Below are 20,124 nucleotides of genomic sequence, written 5' to 3'. Positions count from 1 at the left end.
AGGCTTTAAACAGCACTTGGGAGGTACGTCAGACTGACTTCCCATTTATGCTGTTGCAGGTAGATTTGCAATCTGCTGAGGTGGTCTGCTAGAGTGTTCTCTACACCTTTGATGTGAATCGCAGTCAAAGTCATTCATTGCACTGTCCCTCCCTGGTGGTTTAGGTATGCGATCACTGTGGATCGCTGTCCAGGCTGACTTGGACCACCTTGCCGTCCAGGGATGGCTGGAAGGACTTAAAACGCCTGAAAGACGAGAAGCTCGAAAAGGTTTGTATGCATCTGGCACTAGTTTGGCAACCACAGACCTTGCGCTCGGAAATTCCCACAGTTGGCTCCCCAACCCTGTAGGGAAGCATCTGTTGTGACCCAGACAGTTGGTTGAGGTAACTGGAAGGGAACTGCCAACAGCAGGTTGACTTCCTTCATCCACCACAGTAAGGAAAGCAAGACTGGATAAGGAACTGTCAGCCACTTCTGAGCACTGTCCATGTTCAGCTGGAAAACTGAGAGAAACCAGAGTTGAAGATGCCTGAGATAGTTTGGCATAGTGTACAGTGGAGGTGCACGACGCCATGAGCCCTAGCAGTTTCTGCACTTCGTGCACTGAGTGGATTATTGATTTATTGTTAAATTTATATACCGCCTTTCATTAAAGCAATCCCAAGGCGGTTTACAGCAAAAATTTAAACACAAGATGGTAAAAAAGACACGATTAAAATATTAAGTGGGGGGGGGAAATAAATCTGATTTAAAAATTTAAAACAAAAGCATAAAGGCAATACAGACTATAAAGAGCAGCAGCAAATAAATAAAATTGAAACTCTGCACTGAGGTCGGCCCCGATGTAGTCTATCTTTATTGCTGGCTGTAGTCTGGACTTCGTCCAATTGACCCGGATGCCCAGATCCTCAAGCAGGTTCAGGACTGTCAAGACCTGTGAAGCCAACTTGTCTTCCCACTTTCCTGCCAAAAGCCAGTCATTAAGGCTGGGGAAACTGTCAACCCCTACAACCAGAGGTGCGCTATGATCACGGCCATGCATTTTGTAAATACACGGGGCGCCATCACCAAACCAAACAGCAGGACGTTGTACTGATAGATCTGGTGCCCCACCATAAACCTGAGGTTCTGCCTGTGGTTGTGCTGGACCCCAATATGGAAGTTCATGTCTCGGAGATCCAACATTGCGAACCATTCCTCCCCATGAAGGAGAGGAAGGATGCTCTGTAGTGTAACCATACAAAGTTTGCACACATCCACATGATGGTTCAGCCACCATAAATCCATGATTGGTCGTATACCTCTGCCCTTCTTGGGGACCTGGAAGTAGTGGGAGTAAAAACCCCGCCACTCATCTGTCCACCGAATGGCGAGATCGCCTCCTTGTTCAAGAGAGCCAGAACTTCCTCCATCAACAGTGGGGATGCTGGCGTGTACTTGATCCCGTTGAATGATGGTAGAGTTGTGAACTCTATCACATAGCCTGTCTGGACTATGTGAAGGCCCCAGCAGTCCGACATGCTATATTGCGTCATGCTAAGGCCTGATGTTGGGGGCGACTAAGATGGATTGAATGTTGAAAGTTGGTATTGGGAGCTCTTGGAAAAGTTGTTCCAGAGGACAGGCCACACAATCAAAGATGCTGCTTCCCTGAGTTGGTGGTTTTTGGGTGTGGGCTTTGAGAATTATTTGCTTTCTGATTGAAAGGTTTCCTACTGGAGCACTGGTAACCATCTTTATTTTCTGATTGTTTATAAAAGTATTGTCATCTGCCCAAGGAATGGTACTTGGAAAAGTAATTCTGGGAAGGCACAGTGAACCCTTTTGCCGTGAATTTGGATATTTTGATGATGATGATGATAATAATAATAATAATAATAATAATAATAATAATAATAATAATAATTCAATTTCTATACCACCCTTCCAAAAATGGCTCAGGGCGGTTTACATAGAGAAATAATAAATAAATAAGATGGATCCCTGTCCCCAAAGGGCTCACAATCTAAAAGAAACATAAGATACACACCAGCAACAGTCACTGGAAGTACTGTGCTGGGGGTGGACAGGGCCAGTTACTCTCCCCCTGCTAAATAAAGAGAATCATCACGGTAAAAGGTGCCTCTTTGCCAAGTTAGCAGGTTAGACTCCATGGTCGACTCTGTAGATTCAAAGAAAATACCTTTCCCATCTTCTGGCTTCTTATAGACTTAAGATAGGTTTATATCTTGCATTTTATCATCTATCCACAGGCTTTTAATATTTGTTTTATTATGTAATCATCCATTTTATTTTATGCTGCTCTGAGACCTTCTTCTTTGGGGCAGTCTGTGTCATAGAAGAGGTAGTGTTTAAAGTCATTGTCTAAGAAGGCTGACTCTTCAGTGGAGGAGCCTTAGGAGCTTTCTGCCTTGACAAAGGCACCCAAAGCAGTTTACAACATTAAAAGAAGCAAATAACAGATTAATAAAACATTGTCTCAGCCTGTTGTCTCAGCCTGTCCCTCTCCCCCACCTCCCCAGGAGTACTGAAATAGAACTGAAGCAGAAAGTATTGGGAGGTTCCGCTGGAGGGTTCCACCTGGAAAGAGTGACCTGAGTGGCCATCGAAACCACAGTAGATATAGGTATGGGATCCCCCAGGGGTGGAGTTACCTGGGTGGCTATGGGGACCATAAAAGGAGTTGCCCAGGCCAGGGGAGAGCATAACATCGGCCCCCATAGAAACCAGCTCTGGCCTGTGAGGACTGTTGGGGAAGTCCCTCTCCCCCACCTCCCCAGGAGTATTGAAAGACCAGTGTGCCCTGAGAAGAAGGCAAGAAAGGAGGCACCCAGCCTAGGGAGCTCTTGTCCTCAGCTCCTGAAAAGACCAACAGGCAGAGACAATGTTTTATTAATCTGTTATTTGCTTCTTTTAATGTTGTAAACCGCTTTGGGTGCCTTTGTCAAGGCAGAAAGGCAGTATAAAAATGTAGTTAACAACAACAACAACTGTAGTCGAGAAGGAAGGAAGGAAGAAAAACAAGTCAAAATAATCGACATAGCAATACCAGGGGATAGCAGAATAGAAGAAAAAGAAATGGAAAAAATCACAAAATACAAAGATCTACAAATTGAAATTGAAAGGCTGTGGCAGAAAAAGACCAAAATAATCCCAGTGGTAATTGGCACCCTGGGTGCAGTTTGAAAAGACCTTGAAGAGCACCTCAACACCATAGGGGCCACAGAAATCACCATCAGCCAATTACAAAAAGCAGCTTTACTGGGAACAGCCTATATTCTGCGACGATATCTATAACAACAGCAACAACATTGACAATAAAATTCTGGCATCCCAGGTCCTTGGGAAGGACTCGATGTCTGGATAAAACAAACCAGTCAATAACACCTGTCTGTGTAAAATAATAATAAATAATAATAATAAATAGCCAAAGCCTGATGTCAGAGATTCCAAAGCCTATAGTCATGATAGTCCTTCAGGAGCCCTGGAGGTGGTTAGGTCGATAGAGATGCATCACCCTGGCCTCCTTCCTGAACGAAGCCCAGGCTGGTAACATAATCCCTCACTGCCATCCAGGGATGTAGACTGTTGGTCTGCATAGCTGAGACACGCAATGACATCAAGTGGAGAGCTTGAAAGGCTGAAGGCGTCAAGTGAGCCAACTGAAGGGGTGCAGCCAGCGACATTCCAGGTGTTTTTGGCATTGATAGAGCCAAAGCATTGGCATCAAGCCCCTTGCTAAGGAAACCATAAAATGTTGAGGCCGACAGGGTGCTTTCATTGCAATTTAGCATGCTGAGAAGACGTTGAGTGTCACCAGGGCCCAAACCAGGATCCAGATCCTTATCGGCATCAATGTCGAAAACAACCGGCAAGGTCGAAGAGTGGAGTCCCTCCCCCGGTGCAGCTGGGATGCTGGAGAGGGAGACTGTAATGGGATCTTGGCTGGAGATCAGTCACAGGGTTGAACTGTCAACATCGAAGTTGGTATCGAAGTGGGTGTTGTCATCGAAGTCGAAGGATGGCCACGATGTTGAGAAGTCAGCATCGAGGTCAACATCGAAGGTTGAACTGGAGAATGCCCCAGCATTGACTGGAGACCAGTGGAAGAAGGCATTGAAAGAGAGATGGCCGCCTGGGCTTAGCACCCTTATCTTGATGTTTCTCACAAGGAGGCACTCCTTCAGGGTCCTGCTCATGGTGTCGAGACTTGTGATGCTTATGGTGCATCGAGTCCGAAGGTGGCTTCGGCGCCTTAAAAGGAATGCCAGATTCTGATGTCGGCATTCCGAGTCAAGGATTTTGACTGCACCTCTGCAGTCCTCAACTTTGACATCAATGCCGTGTTTGACGTCGAAGGAATGAGCACGTCACCAGTTGAGTGGGGCCTAGGCATGCTGGGACGGAGCGCCTCGTCATACAGCGCGGCCCAAAGGCGGAGCACTCTATTTTTCCGCATTTGGTGAGAGAATGTCAAGCATGTCTTGCAAGTGGACATGTTATGCTCTTCCCCAAGGCACTGGAGGCAGAGCTCATGGTCATCTGCGAAAGGGAGCTTAGCATTACAGCAGAGACAACATTTAAAAGTTTTTTCTTTTCCATGACGATGGGAAATGGGGGGGGGAGAAATAGAGTGGTACTTAAATGTTGAAGTCAGGAGTCCATTCTGAGTCAGGGGCACTGAAGTTCGTCCAAAAAAATCATCCGAGTTTTTTTAAAAATACCATTAGCTAAATAATAGTAAAGTCCGGTCTGAGTCAGAGGAATAAAATGAGGTATATGTCTCTTTCTTTTTCCAGAGGAAAAAGTTCCAACCAAGGAGCTGTCCACGGTGCCGACACAATGGTGGTCAGAAAGCTGAACAGGTTGTGCTATTCCCATTACTTACTTCAGCAAAAGAGGAAAAAGAATGAGGAGAGACTCTCCTTCATAATGGAATTTAGCTCGTTTGTTTTGAATGGGGTTTTTTATTTTTTATTTTTGCTTTTTGCAAATAGATAGCTTATACATGCTGACCTAAAAAGGAAGGACAACTATGATGGTGAAAAAGGGTTACAATAGCTCCACTAACAACTAGGATGTTATGTGAAAAGAAATAAAAATAGAAAGGCATAAGGTTGGAAGCGGAAGAGTCTTCAGAAAGACAGCAGGACAATTCAGACAGGTAAGAACAAGTAGCGGCAGTGGTCTACAAGAATGTAAAGCAGTGACTCTTAAGGACTATAACGAATGAATCATGACAAACCAAGGCAAGATATTTAAGAACAGTTTGGCACTGTAGATGCTATCTTAGTAATACTCTCAATACTGTACCAAGGATGCTGGGACTAAAGAACATAAATCAAGGCTCTGGTTAGTTAAGAACAATACTTTTACCTACTGTAAATTGTAAGTTGGAACAAAGAATGCTGGTTCAAATGCAAATGCACATAATATATTGAATGGAAGGAATATAAAAAGTACAAGAAAATGAAATGACAGAAATGGTGAAACATATGGATTAAAATGTCCATGGTAACGAAATGACAAGACAGAAAATTATGGGGAAAATTAAACAGAGACATTACCAAGAACAAGGAAGGCACTGACCTTTCCCTCCCTGACTCATGGAGCCAGTGTCTCGCCCACATTGGCCTTTGTTATTCACACCAAAAGTCCAAACTTCTCCATTTTTCATTAGCACACAAGTATGAGCTTTGCCCATGGCTACCTGAGTCGCAAAATGGCCTTTCAAATCCGTTACTAAACCTGTGAGAACAAACATTTGAGTGGTAAATATTCACTTCCTCAAATGTATTCAAACTCAGCATAATGCAGTGAAAGAAATTTACATATTTGCTGCTGCTGCTGCTACTGTTCAATAAAATTTCTGCAAAGCAGTTTACACAGAAAAAGAATAAAACAACAGTTCCTATCTCCAAAGGCTCACAATCTAAAAAGAAACACAAGGCAGACACCAGCAATAGCCACTGGAGGGATTGCTGTGCTGGGGCTGAATAGGGCTCAGTTACTGTCCCCAACTTAATCTAAAGAGAATCTCAGGTAAGAAAGAGTAAATGCTGCTATGAACAACTCAACAGTACAAGTGCCTACAAGAAGATAATTACAAATTAATTCTACGCAGTATCACATCTGGGGCACTTTTCTCCTCTAAAGGTTATTTCAACTGGCCAGTCACATATGAAATATAAATAATTTTTCATTACCAAGTCAACAATTCAACTTGCTTTAAAAAACTACTAATAGATCAACTTACTTGTGCTGTCAGAGTAAATCGCATCCTTTCCAAACACGTAGAGTTCTCCATCTTTTGAAATGACAGAACTACTTCCATTATTGCACGCTGTATACACCACAATCTTTCCTTCCATTTTGATAATTTTTTTGGGCTTATAAGGTTTAGATTGCCGCCTGCTTTTGGCTTACAAAGAAAAAAGATACATTACAAAACTGTAAGCTTTAGCAAAAAGCTGAGGAAATCGAATGTGCTTGCTAAATAATATATACTTGAGCATTATGGTTGTTTACATATATGAAAAACAGCTGATCCCTATTTCAACTTTAACTCTTCTGGAAATAAAGCAAATAGCAGCAAGAGACAGACAAAGGTTATTGACCATCACTATATTCCTGCCATTTATACTTTTGCACATTCAAAGTCCATGGAGGGAGTGCTATCCACATGAGAAAATAAAGAGTTACTAATATGCTTTCTCCCTCCCTCCCTCCCTCCTCAGAGAGAGTGATGCACAATAGTATACAAGGAATAAATTACAAAGTAAGGCAATAAATATAATCATCCTCCTAGTTACACATTCTTGGGTGGATGGCTGGATGTGCATTCAAGCACACAAACACACTCCTTCCTAGCATAAAGCAATGTTATTGCCATGAACAACAAAAGTGCAAACCCTGTTCAAAGTATCTAAATCAAATTAAAGTAAAATCCACCCCTCTACTTACACAAATTATGTGAAAAGGTTCTCAGCACATTGTGCTCCTTAACACCAGTATAACACACAGACACTACCACCCACCCCCAAAAGTTTCCACAAATGTAAGAACTGCATAATCCAGTGTGACGATGCCTTTTGGGACCAGAATTTAAAATTAGGGATTGATAAATCAGGAGTAGGAATATACTTTGTCCTTTCCAGTGCAACCATGCTGTTTTCTATGTAGAGCAGCACTAATTACACAAAGTGATGAATGATCACACCAGTGCATTAGAGCTAGCTGTGCTGTCATTCCAAAAAACAACAACAACAACAACAACATTTCCATCTACTTTAAAAGGAAACTGATTTAGCAATAGCAATATAGCAATAGCACTTACATTTATATACCGCTCTATAGCTGGAAGCTCTCTAAGCGGTTTACAATGATTTAGCATATTGCCCCCCAACATTCTGGGTACTCATTTTACCAACCTCGGAAGGATGGAAGGCTGAGTCAACCTTGAGCCCCTGGTCAGGATCGAACTTGTAACCTTCTGGTTACAGGGCGGCAGTTTTACCACTGCGCCACCAGGGGCTCTTTACAGGAAGAGTTCTTTATTGTTCCAAGATTGTTGTATTGAGGTCCCTAATGGCGCAGCAGGGAAGTAACTTGCTCAGCAAGCAAGAGGTTGCCGGTTCGAATCCCTGCTGATATGTTTCCCAGACTATGGGAAACACCTATATCTGGCAGCAGTGATATAGAAAGATGCTGAAAGGTGTCATCTCATACTGCGCGGGAGATGGCAATGGTAAACCCCTCCTGTATTCTACCCAAGAAAACCACATGGCTCTGTGAGAGCCAGGAGTCGACACCAACTCGACAGAGCAAATTTACCTTTATTGACGTATTGCCCCATAGGGATGTGCCTGGTCCGGAGCAGTCCGGACCGGCACCGAAGGGGGGCCTTTCTTTTAGGGCGGGGAGGGCTTACTTACCCCTCCCGCCGCTTTGCCCCCTCCAGCGCCTGTATTTCACTGAGTAATTGGGGCGCTGGAAACCAGCCGCCCCCGCCACCCCCCCCCGTGAGCGGATTAGGGCCAAAAGTAAACTACTGCCACCGTCGACCGCCCGCCCTCCCTCCCAGCAGCCCACCCGAGTCCTCACCACATGTTGGCCCTCACCACATGTTGGCCTGGGTAGACCGGGCCTCCGGCGATCGGAGGCCCGGTCTACCTGGCCTCGTCCCCTGCCGGCGGGTAGACCGGGCCTCCAGCGGAACTCCCAGGCGTCCTTTGCGGCGCGCGCCCAAGGCCCCAGTTGGGGCCGAGCCTTTGCAGAGAGAGGAGCTCTGTTCGCGAGCTCCTCTCTTTTTTCGGACAACATGTGGTGAGGACTCGGGCAGGCGGCTGGGAGGGAGGGAGGGAGGGCGGGCTGCTGGGAGGGAGGGCAGGCGGGCGACGGCGGCAGTAGTTTACTTTTGGCCCTAATCCGCTTGCGGGGGGGGGAAGGCTGGTTTCCAGCGCCCCAATTACTCAGTGAAATACGGGCGCTGGAGGGGGCAAAGCGACGGGAGGGGTAAGTAAGCCCTCCCCGCCCTTAAAGGAAGACCCCCACCCGGACCCGCCGGCCAGGTCCGAACCGGTCCGGACAGTTCGGAGGCCTTTAGAATGGCCTCCGGACCGGTTCGGACGCACCCCTATTGCCCCACAGAAAAGTAATGGTAAACCCCAACACAAAAAGTATACAGAACTTTGAAAGGTAACTTCATTTCATTCAATTTTGTCTGTTGTGTTTCTCTAACAGTTTTTAAGGCAGACATCAAATGACACACCACCACCCAAACCTACTTGATTCTCCATCTTCCCCTTTACTTGCTGAGCCTGTGAAAAAAATGCTTCCATCCTCTGCCACCAGTAAGGCATGTGAGCCATCATGCCCAACTGAGAACTGAACAATCTTTGGAGATTTGGTGATTGGCAGCTCTACCCATTTTCCTGCTGAAGGACCACCTTGTTTGATTCCAAGGCTCTGATATTTGCCAGTGTAATAAATCTGGGAGGAAAACAAAGTTAAATTCATTTAAAAGGACATATGTGGTGAACAATGTAAAAAAGAATAGTTTGGCAAATTTATAAGCAAAAATACTGTAATTTCTCTCTACATTAGTTTGCAGCACTAAAGTGCAAGGTGTAAATTTTTCCTTACAAAATCGTGAGGGGTGGGTGGAGATTGAGAACTACTACTGTACACTAACTTGCTCTTTAGTCAGGCTCTCTCACCTGGCCAAAATATAAGAATGCACAGAAACTTGCACACAACACAAGTCAATCAGGAAATACTCCATCATAAGGCCAAACTACATATGACTCTCAGTCAATCTGCAGAAGACCCTGCAAGGGGAGGTCCTCCTTAATCATTTTTCCACCAGGTACTTTTCCCACTTTAAAAAAAACCCCTGTCTCTGTGCTGGTCTCCACAGCAGATCGCAGGCAGACTGGCCCACTGATTAAATTATGCCCACCTCCCAAACAGTACTACTGCAAAGCCAAAGTGAAACTCTTAAAAGTGTCCAGCACTATATAGCTGATTATCCTTAAAAAGAATATTACCAATACCTTTCCACTAGCCGTTTTCATTAGTGCAAATTCTCTTCCAGCACCAAGAACAGCTGACTCTTCGTCAAACCCTGTACCTGGAAGTTTAAAACTGCAATTAGCTAACTATGGTCTCCAACAAGTAGGTGGTTTCAATGTCAAGCTCTAACAATATCACAAGACCAGTTTTGCACAGTTGGCATACATTCAAATGTGCAAGAAAAAACTTCTTACAATGGATGGCTACATGCAGAGCCAAGACTAAACCTGGGCTTCATACCATCTCTGAGCCTCTGCTCCAGATCACAGTTTATTTCAAGAACTCTACTTAAAATAAGTCAGAACTAGGGATTTGCACGAACCAGTTCGGAGGCCGTTTTAGAGGCCTCTGAACCAGTTCGAATGCCAGGGCTGGTTCAAAGTACGAAGGCACAGAAAGTACGAAGCTGAGTATGAAGCTGAGACTTGGCACTTTAAAGGCAGGGGGAGGGTGCACTTACCCCTCCCGCTGCATTACCCCCCGCCGGTGTCGTTTATTTCAAAAAACCTTCAGAGTGGCAGCGTACCTCCCTGCCACCCCGTTGCCCTCATCAGCCGGAAGTACCGGGTGTGCATGTGCCTGTTGCATGCATGCGTGTGCACGGCAGACGGGCATGCGCACACACACAACGGGCGCATGCGCACCTGGTACTTCCGGCTGATGAGGGCAACAAGGCAGCAGGGAGGTACGCTGCCGCCCCAAAGGTTTTTGGAAATAAATGACGCCAGCGGGGGAAATGCGGCAGGAGGGTAAGTGTACCCTCCCGCCACCCTTAAAGTGCCAGGCCCGCCACTTCCGGACAACTTGGCCACGGTTCCATGCACATCCCTAGCCAGAGCTGGGGGATTCAGCTATCTGAAGCAATCCTGGCTTGTTTCAAACCACAGTTGGAAGTAGAATGCTTCCAAGGCTTGAGCATGAATGTGACGGGGTGGGGGAAATGCATGCTCCCAAGGCTAAGAGGCAGCATGCAAAGCTGAGATTTAATCTTGGTTCCACATAACATGTGAACTGACGCATGCCCTCCACAGAATGTTTATACCCTCCCCAACCCTTTACGTGTTCTGCCACCACTTGAAGACTTGGTTTTTCATCCAGCCTTTTAATGTTCAACTGGATTAATTCTTGGGATTATCTGCTCTTGCAATTGGTTCTGTCTCTGTGCTTTTAATTAATTTCTGTTTTTGTTTTTGCATGTCCTGTGTATTGAACATTTTATGTTTTGCCTTTATTGCAATTTTTACTATAGACAACACTTTGGGACAATGTGGAACAATTTTTCAAAAGAAATATATTCTTAAAAACAATAAACTAAACAAGTTCTATTAACTTTCAAATTAACATTACAAGCACACTACATAGAACTGTAGGGTCAAAAATATTGAAAGATCAAAACATATTCTATAAAAAATGTGCTCATAAGGAAATATTTCTGCAATCAGTGTGCTATTAAACGAGAACAGGAAAACACGGTAGGTTAAAAGTTAAACAATTAATTGGGTGGGGGCTAAACTGGCTTGCTGCTGGGAAGTATGGGTCCACTGCCCCTCAGAAGTGCAATCAAATTTGTGAATGTAACTCAAGTGCATCATGCTCATGTATAACTACACCATCTCAGTTTTAAACTGATTTTTATTTCTGGATGTTTCTTTGTTTTGAATTCAAGTATTATGCTTTCTTCAATTTCTAAACATGAATAGGACAGTAGAAAAATGATTCCTTACTGATAATGTGCAAGTCTTTCTCTAGATCAAATAATGAGATGCCACATGCATGTAAGCATTTTCTAGCAAGCTTAAGCTGCAGTTCTTGCTGTAGGACTGGTTCAGTACTTGTTGCAAATATTCGAACTACAAAACCATCCTGCAAAACCAAACAAAATGAGTTTCAATAACTTTAAATATTTACACTGCCATGTTTTTAGGTGAGGGTAATCCTGCTCTTACCAAACGGCACACTGTGAATCTTCAGCAGTCCTAGAGAACATCTCATTAAATAAGACACATGCAGGGTTAAGAGGATGATTAATCTGAATAAGGGTGTAAATACAAGCAAAATGGCATACTGCTGAAATTTTAATCTGAAACCCTGAGGCATTTTTGTTTGCATATTCTCATCTCCCTATGGCCAATATAAGTGAACGTTCATAAACCTTGAGCACATCCACACTTGAAGTGTTATATGCAGCGAATACTGTTAAATATTAGAGTCTTAAGAAAAGGAACAACTGAAGGGTGCTGAAGGAACCACCAGTTTTAAGTTTGAAAGTATGTGAAGTTAAAAAATTGTTGAAACACTACTTTCAGTTCTCCAAGAACCAGTTACATTTGGTACCTCAATGTAAAACAAATTAACAAGAACTGTGAGATTCCTGCAGCACTTCCTAAGAGCTCAATAAATATAACAAAACTTGTTAGCTTATGTTAGTAAAATGAGGAATCCCATTTTAACTTGGATCCTTGCATTGTACTATTTCTAATACTTGCCTGTGTCCACATCCAGCAAAATGTACATACTTTGCAAATAGTACAAACTGTACTAAAATGTTACCAAAAACTTTGGAGTCTTTTACATGCTTTTCACCTACCTTCCCAGGCCAACTGCCCTCCTGCAAACAAGTGAATCAGTGTTAAAGATTTCACTCAAAATATTTGATTTCTCCTGTCATGCTGAATGCAAAACCAATGTTTCTTATGAGAGACAACAGGGCATTAAGAAGCAAAAAAGCAAGATGTATGGCATCAGTTTTTGCAAAAATTTAGATATCTACCTATCTAAAATGAAAGTAAGCCGCCTAATGGCACAGCGAGGAAGTAACTTGCCAAGTGAGCAAGAGGTTGCTGGTTCGAATCCCCACTGGTATGTTTCCCAGACTATGGGAAACACCTATGTCAGGCAGCAGTGATATAGGAAGATGCTGAAAGGCATTATCTCATACTGTGTGAGATAAGGCAATGGTAAACCACTCCTATATTCTACCAAAGAAAACCACATGGCTCTGTGGTTGCCAGGAGTTGACACCGACTCGACGGCACAACTTAACTTCAAGATGAAAGTAGTTAGGCAAGTAGATCTTGTTTCAAATTAGCAACACTACCACAGTGGGGGATATATATATATATATATATATATATATATATATATATATATATATATATATATAGGGGTGGGTTTAAATTAAAATTTAATTTTTTTAAATTTAGATGAGGCTTGTGATTTAATGATGGTAACTAGTTTGGTTTAAAAACTGGATTAAAATGAAATCTATAATTTTATAGAAACATGTTAAAGTCTACACTTTTAATATCATAAACTCAGTTCAAGATCTCTATTAAAGACATTCAGTTACTGAGTTTTTATAAAAGAAGAAAAATACCTGCCTCCTATCAAAGTCAAAATGCTTTATCAAGGGATTTTTAAATAAAATATATATTTTTTAAAAAACTTTTTTCAAGGCACAACCATTTTGAAATTACTTTATTTCATTTAAAAGCAGTTTATGTCACTCTAAAATCAAACTTCCAGAACATTTCAGTAGAAATTTCTTCTACTGAAATAAGAACGAAGATCCCATAAGAATGGCAGGGCTGTCATGATACAAACACTGAAACGGCACACACCTAAAATTAGATGCATTTTGAAAAATCTCCATAGTATTAGCAAATCATTGATGCTTATTAACTTAGGCATAAATACATGTTTCTGGTATACAAAACATGCATATAAGAAAACATGGTTAACACAGCCAGTTAGCTGATTTATAGGCAAAAAAGAGGCTTTTCAGTTCTACCCAGATTTCTCCACTGCTTCACTTCTACTTGCTCTTGCATGTATTCGACAGAAACAAAGGCAATAAGACTGATTAAGGGCACCCTCTTCACACATAATGCAGCACACCTAAGGTGGGAGAAGCTGCCTAAGAGTGTTCAACAACCAGAACAGAGATATTGGTACTAAACAAGAAACATCAGATGCTCCACAAGGAGTACACTGCTGAGCAGGTAAAAATTAAGCAAAGAAGAATCCCCAAGAGCAATGTGTAAAGCAGGTAAATATTAGCTGACACCAGGTGATAAATATGTCATAAAATCAGCACCATACATACTTAACACAGTCATAAATGACCTTTAAGAGGAATAAAGCATGTCAGACAATATAAAATTTAAAATGCAAGCTAATAAGAAGTGCTGGGCAGGGGAGGCTTAGGGAAAACAGAGGCCCATGCATTTTTCCTTCATTTTCTAGGCTTCTCAAATGACATAAGCATTACTTCCCTATTCAAAAGGAAAACATGACAAGAGGGACCGCTCCAAAACAGCTGAGAAACCTGTTGGGAAACCTCTCCAGAACTCCCAAGAATGTCTTCAAGAATCTTTGCAGTGCCCCAATAACTCAGCCATACTAAGAAAAGACGGCACAAATGTGAGCCACCAATCCATCACAACTGTGGAGACAGCTCCTGGACCATCTCAGACCTCTGAACTTGATGCTATAGAAGGCAGATCAGCATCTACTTTGAGTGTCCCTATAGTACCACCATTCCTAAGTCATAATATTGCTCAACCACCATTGCTTCAGTCTTGTTAGGTTCATTCATGTCATCCACATCTGTTCTCTCGCCCTCATTATATATCAATAATTGATTACTGAACACTTTAGCACAGCAGTACTCAACTGTGGCCTTCCAGCTGTTTTTGGACTATAGCTCCCAGCATCTCCAGCTGCAGAGGCCAATAGACAGGGATGATGGAAGCTGGAGGCCAACATCTACAGGAGGGCTGAAGTTGAGTAGCCCTGCTTTAGCACCTAGGTCAGATGAAAGCGAAAGCAGAGCCGGTTGCTGTCACTACACTGATTATACTCAACATCAGATCTCAAACATCTTGTTTGGGAAAGTGGAAAAAAGTTTTGACACTGTGAAGATGTCAGCAGGGCAATGATCACTAATTACTTCTTCTGAGACCGTCTCTTGCTAGGACTGAATGGAAGCATTCATGGGCAGTCCTGATTTCTGGTTTATCTCGATCATGTTACAAGAACACAAGAGCCTTGCTGAATCAATTCAAAGGTCTATCTAATCTATCATGGTCCATCACATGCAAAGCATGAAGACAAACAAGCCTCCCACTGCTGACTGCCCTCTCCCCAACAACTGGTGTCCTACCTCTAAACATGGTGGCTCCAGTTAGCTATCAAGGCTAATAGTAACAGACAAACCAACCCCCAATGAATTTCTCTAATCCTCTTTTAGAGCTAGTCTCCCTTCAGAGCCATTTAACATAGTGGTCATTATCACATCTTGTGGCAGGGGATACCACAAGATGTACAATTGTGTATTTTATAAATAAATCTTGAAATCTATTACAAATCATTTTCATTAGGTAATCTCAAGTTATAAGAGAGGCACAAGTTCTCCCTTGTGCTACTGATCATATGTTATGTGCCTATGGTGTTGCTCCCATTTCTAGGCAAAAAAATATGAAGTGCTTTAGCTTTTCTCAGGTGCTCTAACGCCTTGATATTTTGGCAGTCCTTTTCTGCACTTTTTACCACTCTACAGAATCCTTTCTGAGATATCAATCAGCACCCCACAGAATGATTTAAACACACATAAAAATCTTGTAGGCTCCATGTGGCACAATCACTTCTAACTAGTAACAATATCCTTCCTAATAAGAGCATGCTGGAAACAGGATAGGTGGCTGGAAAATCATGGTTCCGTTTTCTGAGCAAAGGCTGAGTGCCCTGTCTTCTACAGAATTATCCAGTAATAATCTTAACTAATAGGAGATTCCTTATCTTATCTGACATGGGACTAGTTCATTCTGGAAACTCTTATGCCCCCAAACACAACATCCATGCCACTAAATGAGACCGACTTAAATCAAGTGAAACAGAAGATGACAGCATTTGATGTATCTTGAATTCTGACTCTGATCTAAACTAGCAGTCAAAGCAGAGCCTGGTTAAAGCATGTCTATTGTAAAGTGGGCAGTAAAATCATCACAGTGAACATACATGATTCAGTATCAAGGTGGGCTGGGACTGGCTAGATTTACCATGTTATTCATCACATGGAAAAGTGACTGCAGCTTGAAGAGGTGACTGCAGCACAGAAGGATATTTTTCCCCACCACTGCCACAGCACAGCACTTTTAAAATGATCAATGAAGCAACTGCTTGGCTTTAGTAACATGAGCTCTTTAACTTCCTTCCACTTAACTTCTCTCACATACCGGGTGCCCTGTACCTACAAAGCAAGTGGAAGCTTGGGAGTCAACTAGCCTTTTATTCCACATATAATCAAATTATTGGTACAGCAGCAATCAAGGTCAGTGGTAAAATCTCCTATAGTTCCCATGCACAATAAAGTCACAGATATCTTAATCAATGAAGCAGAGCCCATCACTTCTTTCAATTTAACTGCTCCTCATTGCAAAAACAAAATTCTTGTAGCAATGATAACTCAAATATTCTTCTTCTGTATAAAATAGTAGAAAGAAATTAAGAAGCTAAGCAGATATACCATATACAGTGTGGACCAATAAATGCAAAACTGGAGGCTAGCATTTAAATTATTAAATGAACTCATGGCCAAAAAAAATAAATTTCAAAGGACATGCTATACTTACATCTCTAGAAGCTGCTATCTGATTAATAAACTCTCCATCAGTGAAAAGGATGTTCTGCCCTTCTGTCTGACAATCTGCATGGAACAAACACACACACATAAAAACTACGCTATATCAATTCACACTAAACCAACATTTTACCTTCTATCTTTCCACATGTGATCTGTAAGCATAACTGAAGTTCTATATAGAAAGGAAGCCAACAGGAAGAAAGAAGAATATATGGAGAAAGTTCCAGAGGAATGGGTGTGTTAGCTCATTGCAGAAAACACAACAAATTCTTTTGTGGCATGTTAATTAACAGATTTATTGTGTTTTACATGGATATTTTAGCACGTAAATAGAATCTGGGTCACTATCAATTACTCCTTCAAAGTGCATTGTTTGCTTTAATGATACATACTGCAATTAGGAAAACATAAACAAAAAGGACAACACTATTCAACACATTATTACTGAAGGGGCAATGTACCTGAAACTTACTAGAATTTTCACATTCTCACAATCCGATGGCAAATTTTTACAGAACACTACAGTCTGTGACAGTAGGAAAACACCATTTCATATACTTGCATTTTAAAAACAAGTGGGGAAATTGAATCATTTGTACAAAGCTGATACATGGGGTTTTGGTATATCTTTTTTCTTCTTTTACTAGTAAAAGCCAAGAGAATGTACCATCAAATGATGTATTAAGCTCTCAGTGACTTGGAGTCTAACTCTGTTCATTTAAGATATGCTCTAATTTGACGTGTTGAATCAGTCAAAAATCAGTAATTTCAGTAACTGGCTCAGTAATTTATAATGGTATGGTGAATATGAAATGTATCATGACTTTAGAATAAGGAACTTTATAAAAAGCATGGCCTCCTAAGGGTCAATCTGTTTTTCCATACCTGGCAAAGTTACGGTACCATCTTGTTCCAAGGATTCTGGATTTATTCTTATGGCTGTCATGCTGTGATTGTTCACATCTCTATATAACAAGTAACCCTGTTAAACATATCAGAGAATGACCATTCAAGTTTCAGAATTGTGTTCACAGTAATATAACTCACTATAATTCCAAGATTTTCCTAGTTTACTTGTTTTGAAATTTGATTTTTTTAAAATTTATTTTTGTACAAACATATCCACACAGGCTGACATACTGCACAAGGCACTGATAGCATACGGACAGAACATTTGTGCAGTTGCACAAGACTGCACAATTGGCAAACGCAGTTGCATAAGAGTACACCATTGGAAGCAATGGCCCTCTATAACACAACAGTATTTCTTTACAGCCGCTCCTGCGTAACTGCTTAAATGCTACACAGACTGCAGTTCCTACACTGACTCAGTATGCCAGTCACAAACACAAAGAGGCAACTTTTAATGTAGTGATTCTTTTTATTTAGCAGGGGGAGAGTAACTGGCCCTCTCCACCGCCAGCACAGTACCTCCAGTGACTTGCTGGTATCTATCTTAGGTTTCTTTTTAGACTGTCAGCCCTTTGGGGACAGGGATCCATCTTATTTATTTATTATTTCTCTGTGTAAAAAGCCCTGAGTCATTTTTGGAAGGGCGGTATAGAAATCGAATGAATGAATGAATACACAAAACTATCTGGTGATAGTCAATCACCAGATTGACTACTTAACCCTTGGTTGAAATTGGTGTGGGTTGTACCCCATTGAGAAGAGGGCAGAACCATAAAGCTGCAGCACTAGATCCAACAAATACTCTAAGTAATACTGTAAGCACACTTTAAGCCTACAAGGAGCTTAGGCTAGAACCTATTCCTTCTATGTCTTGTAGGAAAGAAGCATAGAAGCTGAACATACACATTAATTTCTAGGTTTGTATCAAACCAAGTGTTCACTCTTCTTAATATCTCTACAAATAGTGTTGGTTTAACTGTAAACTACTATGCTCCCTAAAAAGCTTAATGTACTGTCACACTCTCATGGCACCATAATGCGATGCACTTCTATGTATTCTTAGAAGAGGATGATGTCATTATGGCAATAATTCAGTGCAGTGCATTGCGATATTAAAGCAAATACATATTTTGGAACACTAAGGACCATTTTGAGTGTATATATACAGTTTACTCCCATCAGTCTTACAATGACTTATTCCCCTTAGGTAACTGCATTTTGGGCAGTATACAAATATGTAAAATAAAATAAAATAAAAATAAAATTGCCATGAGCAACATTTACAGTAAAAATGTGCCAAGTGACTCTTCATATTACAACAAAGATCTGTTCTCCACATAGAGAGCTTGCGAGGATGCCAAAGCCAAACATATAGAAACGCCCCAACAGCTAACAACAGTTGTTAGTGGAGGATATGGGATACATTTCTAAATCTCCACTGTTTCCCCAAGATTGGCAGCTGCTCATCACTTCTGATATACTGTAGCCCATGGAGGAAAATCTATTATATGCAAAACAATTAGTATATCAAAGCATACTATCAAAGTGGCCACCTCACAAAGACTGACTGTGCAAAGACAACCTTTGTGGCCATTATAAGAATGATGAGATAGATAATCCCTGACCCTTCTCAAACCTGGAACAAAATTAATGGTCGTGCGAAGTCCTATTGTCCAATAGCCACCAAGTATGTGTTTTGGGGTTGGTTTTAACAAAGCAAGTTATATTTCATACTATAAAATACAAACACAGATACTGTTTCCTTTCTATTTACCCAAAAGGATTTTCAAAAGTCATACAAGGTTATACCCCAAGTTAACCAATACAATCTAGCTTGTTCAATATAAAATCAATGTATTCGTGTTGCTTTAAATATTTCTCCTACCTGAGCATAACCCAACCAAGATTTCTTCTCTTTTCTATTTTTTATTCGAGATGTGGAATTGTATATATGACCCTATAATATAGCAAAACAGTTAGTGTGACAAATGTTAAATTGGTTATTTATACACCAATGGTTTAAAACATGGGGAGGAGGAATACACCAAATTTTGATACATATTTTTTCTTTAAATAAGTATTCAGATTTACTACAGTATTGCTACTACAGTAAAGCTGTTTTTAAAAAGTTTAAAATTTGAGACAGAAAACCATCTTCTCATTCCTATTTATATGTACACCACTTGAGTACTTTTTGTTTAAAAGTGGTATATAAATATTCTAAATATAACAAACAAAACTTAACTAGAAGTCCAAGCTCAAAATTGACATTACCCTGACTGTCCCACTGTATCCAGAGCCGATTTTGTACAGTCCATCTTTGCATAATAAATACAGGAAGTAACCATCACTCTGAAGAAGACACTGGTCATCTTCATCTACAGAAATTTCCTTCAACAACCACTTGTGCATTAGGGCTGCTTTCTTAATTCCATTGCTAAACCAATCTTGGATTTGTATTTTGCCCACCAAAACCGCCTGCACACTCCTCTGGAGGGAATTTAGGATAGTTGGCACCTAAATGAAGAAACATAACACAATTGTCCGTTATTAGAAATGTTAAACCATCAGTCTTAAAGTGAGAAAAACAATGGATTCAGTGTGAATGACAATACAGTGTCACATTCATTATTTTAAAAGTATTTTCTCTAGGGCAAGAATGAGATGTCCTAAGCAGCAACCTGAATGAGTCAATGCTATGTATTGTATCTGCTGTATTTATTTGCTACAAGCATCTATTCTTAGCATATGTGAACATCAGAGTATATTACATACCACTACTCATATTTCCCTTTCACAAAATTATCTAAAATTATCTTAAAACATGTGTCACTTAGAAGTTCCACTTAATTCAATAGGGCTCATTTCTTACATATGCTTAGGGCAAAAGATTCTAACTCAAGTTAGGCAACATACAGTTTGCAGGACACCTTTGCATTCGGAAAGCTCCTAGACCAGCTCCAGCACCTTGCCCCATATGTCCCAACTTGGATC

The 20,124-nt window shown here is 41.3% G+C and overlaps 1 protein-coding gene across 14 annotated transcripts in view; it reads right to left on the bottom strand.

Annotated features, from left to right (window-relative positions):
• The window catches only part of MYCBP2 (MYC binding protein 2), a 259,460-nt gene that overhangs the window by 197,296 nt on the left and 42,040 nt on the right, over positions 1 to 20,124 (bottom strand). For all 14 annotated transcript variants that reach the window (XM_053305497.1, XM_053305498.1, XM_053305501.1 and 11 more), the window contains exons 6-14: positions 19,405 to 19,647; positions 19,016 to 19,087; positions 17,104 to 17,200; positions 16,208 to 16,281; positions 11,300 to 11,438; positions 9,557 to 9,633; positions 8,789 to 8,993; positions 6,259 to 6,423; positions 5,592 to 5,750 (exon numbers count right to left, since the gene is read on the bottom strand). In XM_053305497.1, coding sequence (XP_053161472.1) covers positions 5,592 to 5,750; positions 6,259 to 6,423; positions 8,789 to 8,993; positions 9,557 to 9,633; positions 11,300 to 11,438; positions 16,208 to 16,281; positions 17,104 to 17,200; positions 19,016 to 19,087; positions 19,405 to 19,647 — 1,231 coding nt within the window. The remainder of the gene's footprint in view (positions 1 to 5,591; positions 5,751 to 6,258; positions 6,424 to 8,788; positions 8,994 to 9,556; positions 9,634 to 11,299; positions 11,439 to 16,207; positions 16,282 to 17,103; positions 17,201 to 19,015; positions 19,088 to 19,404; positions 19,648 to 20,124) is intronic.

Source organism: Hemicordylus capensis, chromosome 3 (genome assembly GCF_027244095.1).
Source record: "Hemicordylus capensis ecotype Gifberg chromosome 3, rHemCap1.1.pri, whole genome shotgun sequence".
In the NCBI taxonomy this organism is placed as follows: domain Eukaryota; kingdom Metazoa; phylum Chordata; class Lepidosauria; order Squamata; family Cordylidae; genus Hemicordylus; species Hemicordylus capensis.
Note: the sequence above shows the minus strand (reverse complement) of the source record. Positions and strands in the feature narration are given on the sequence as shown.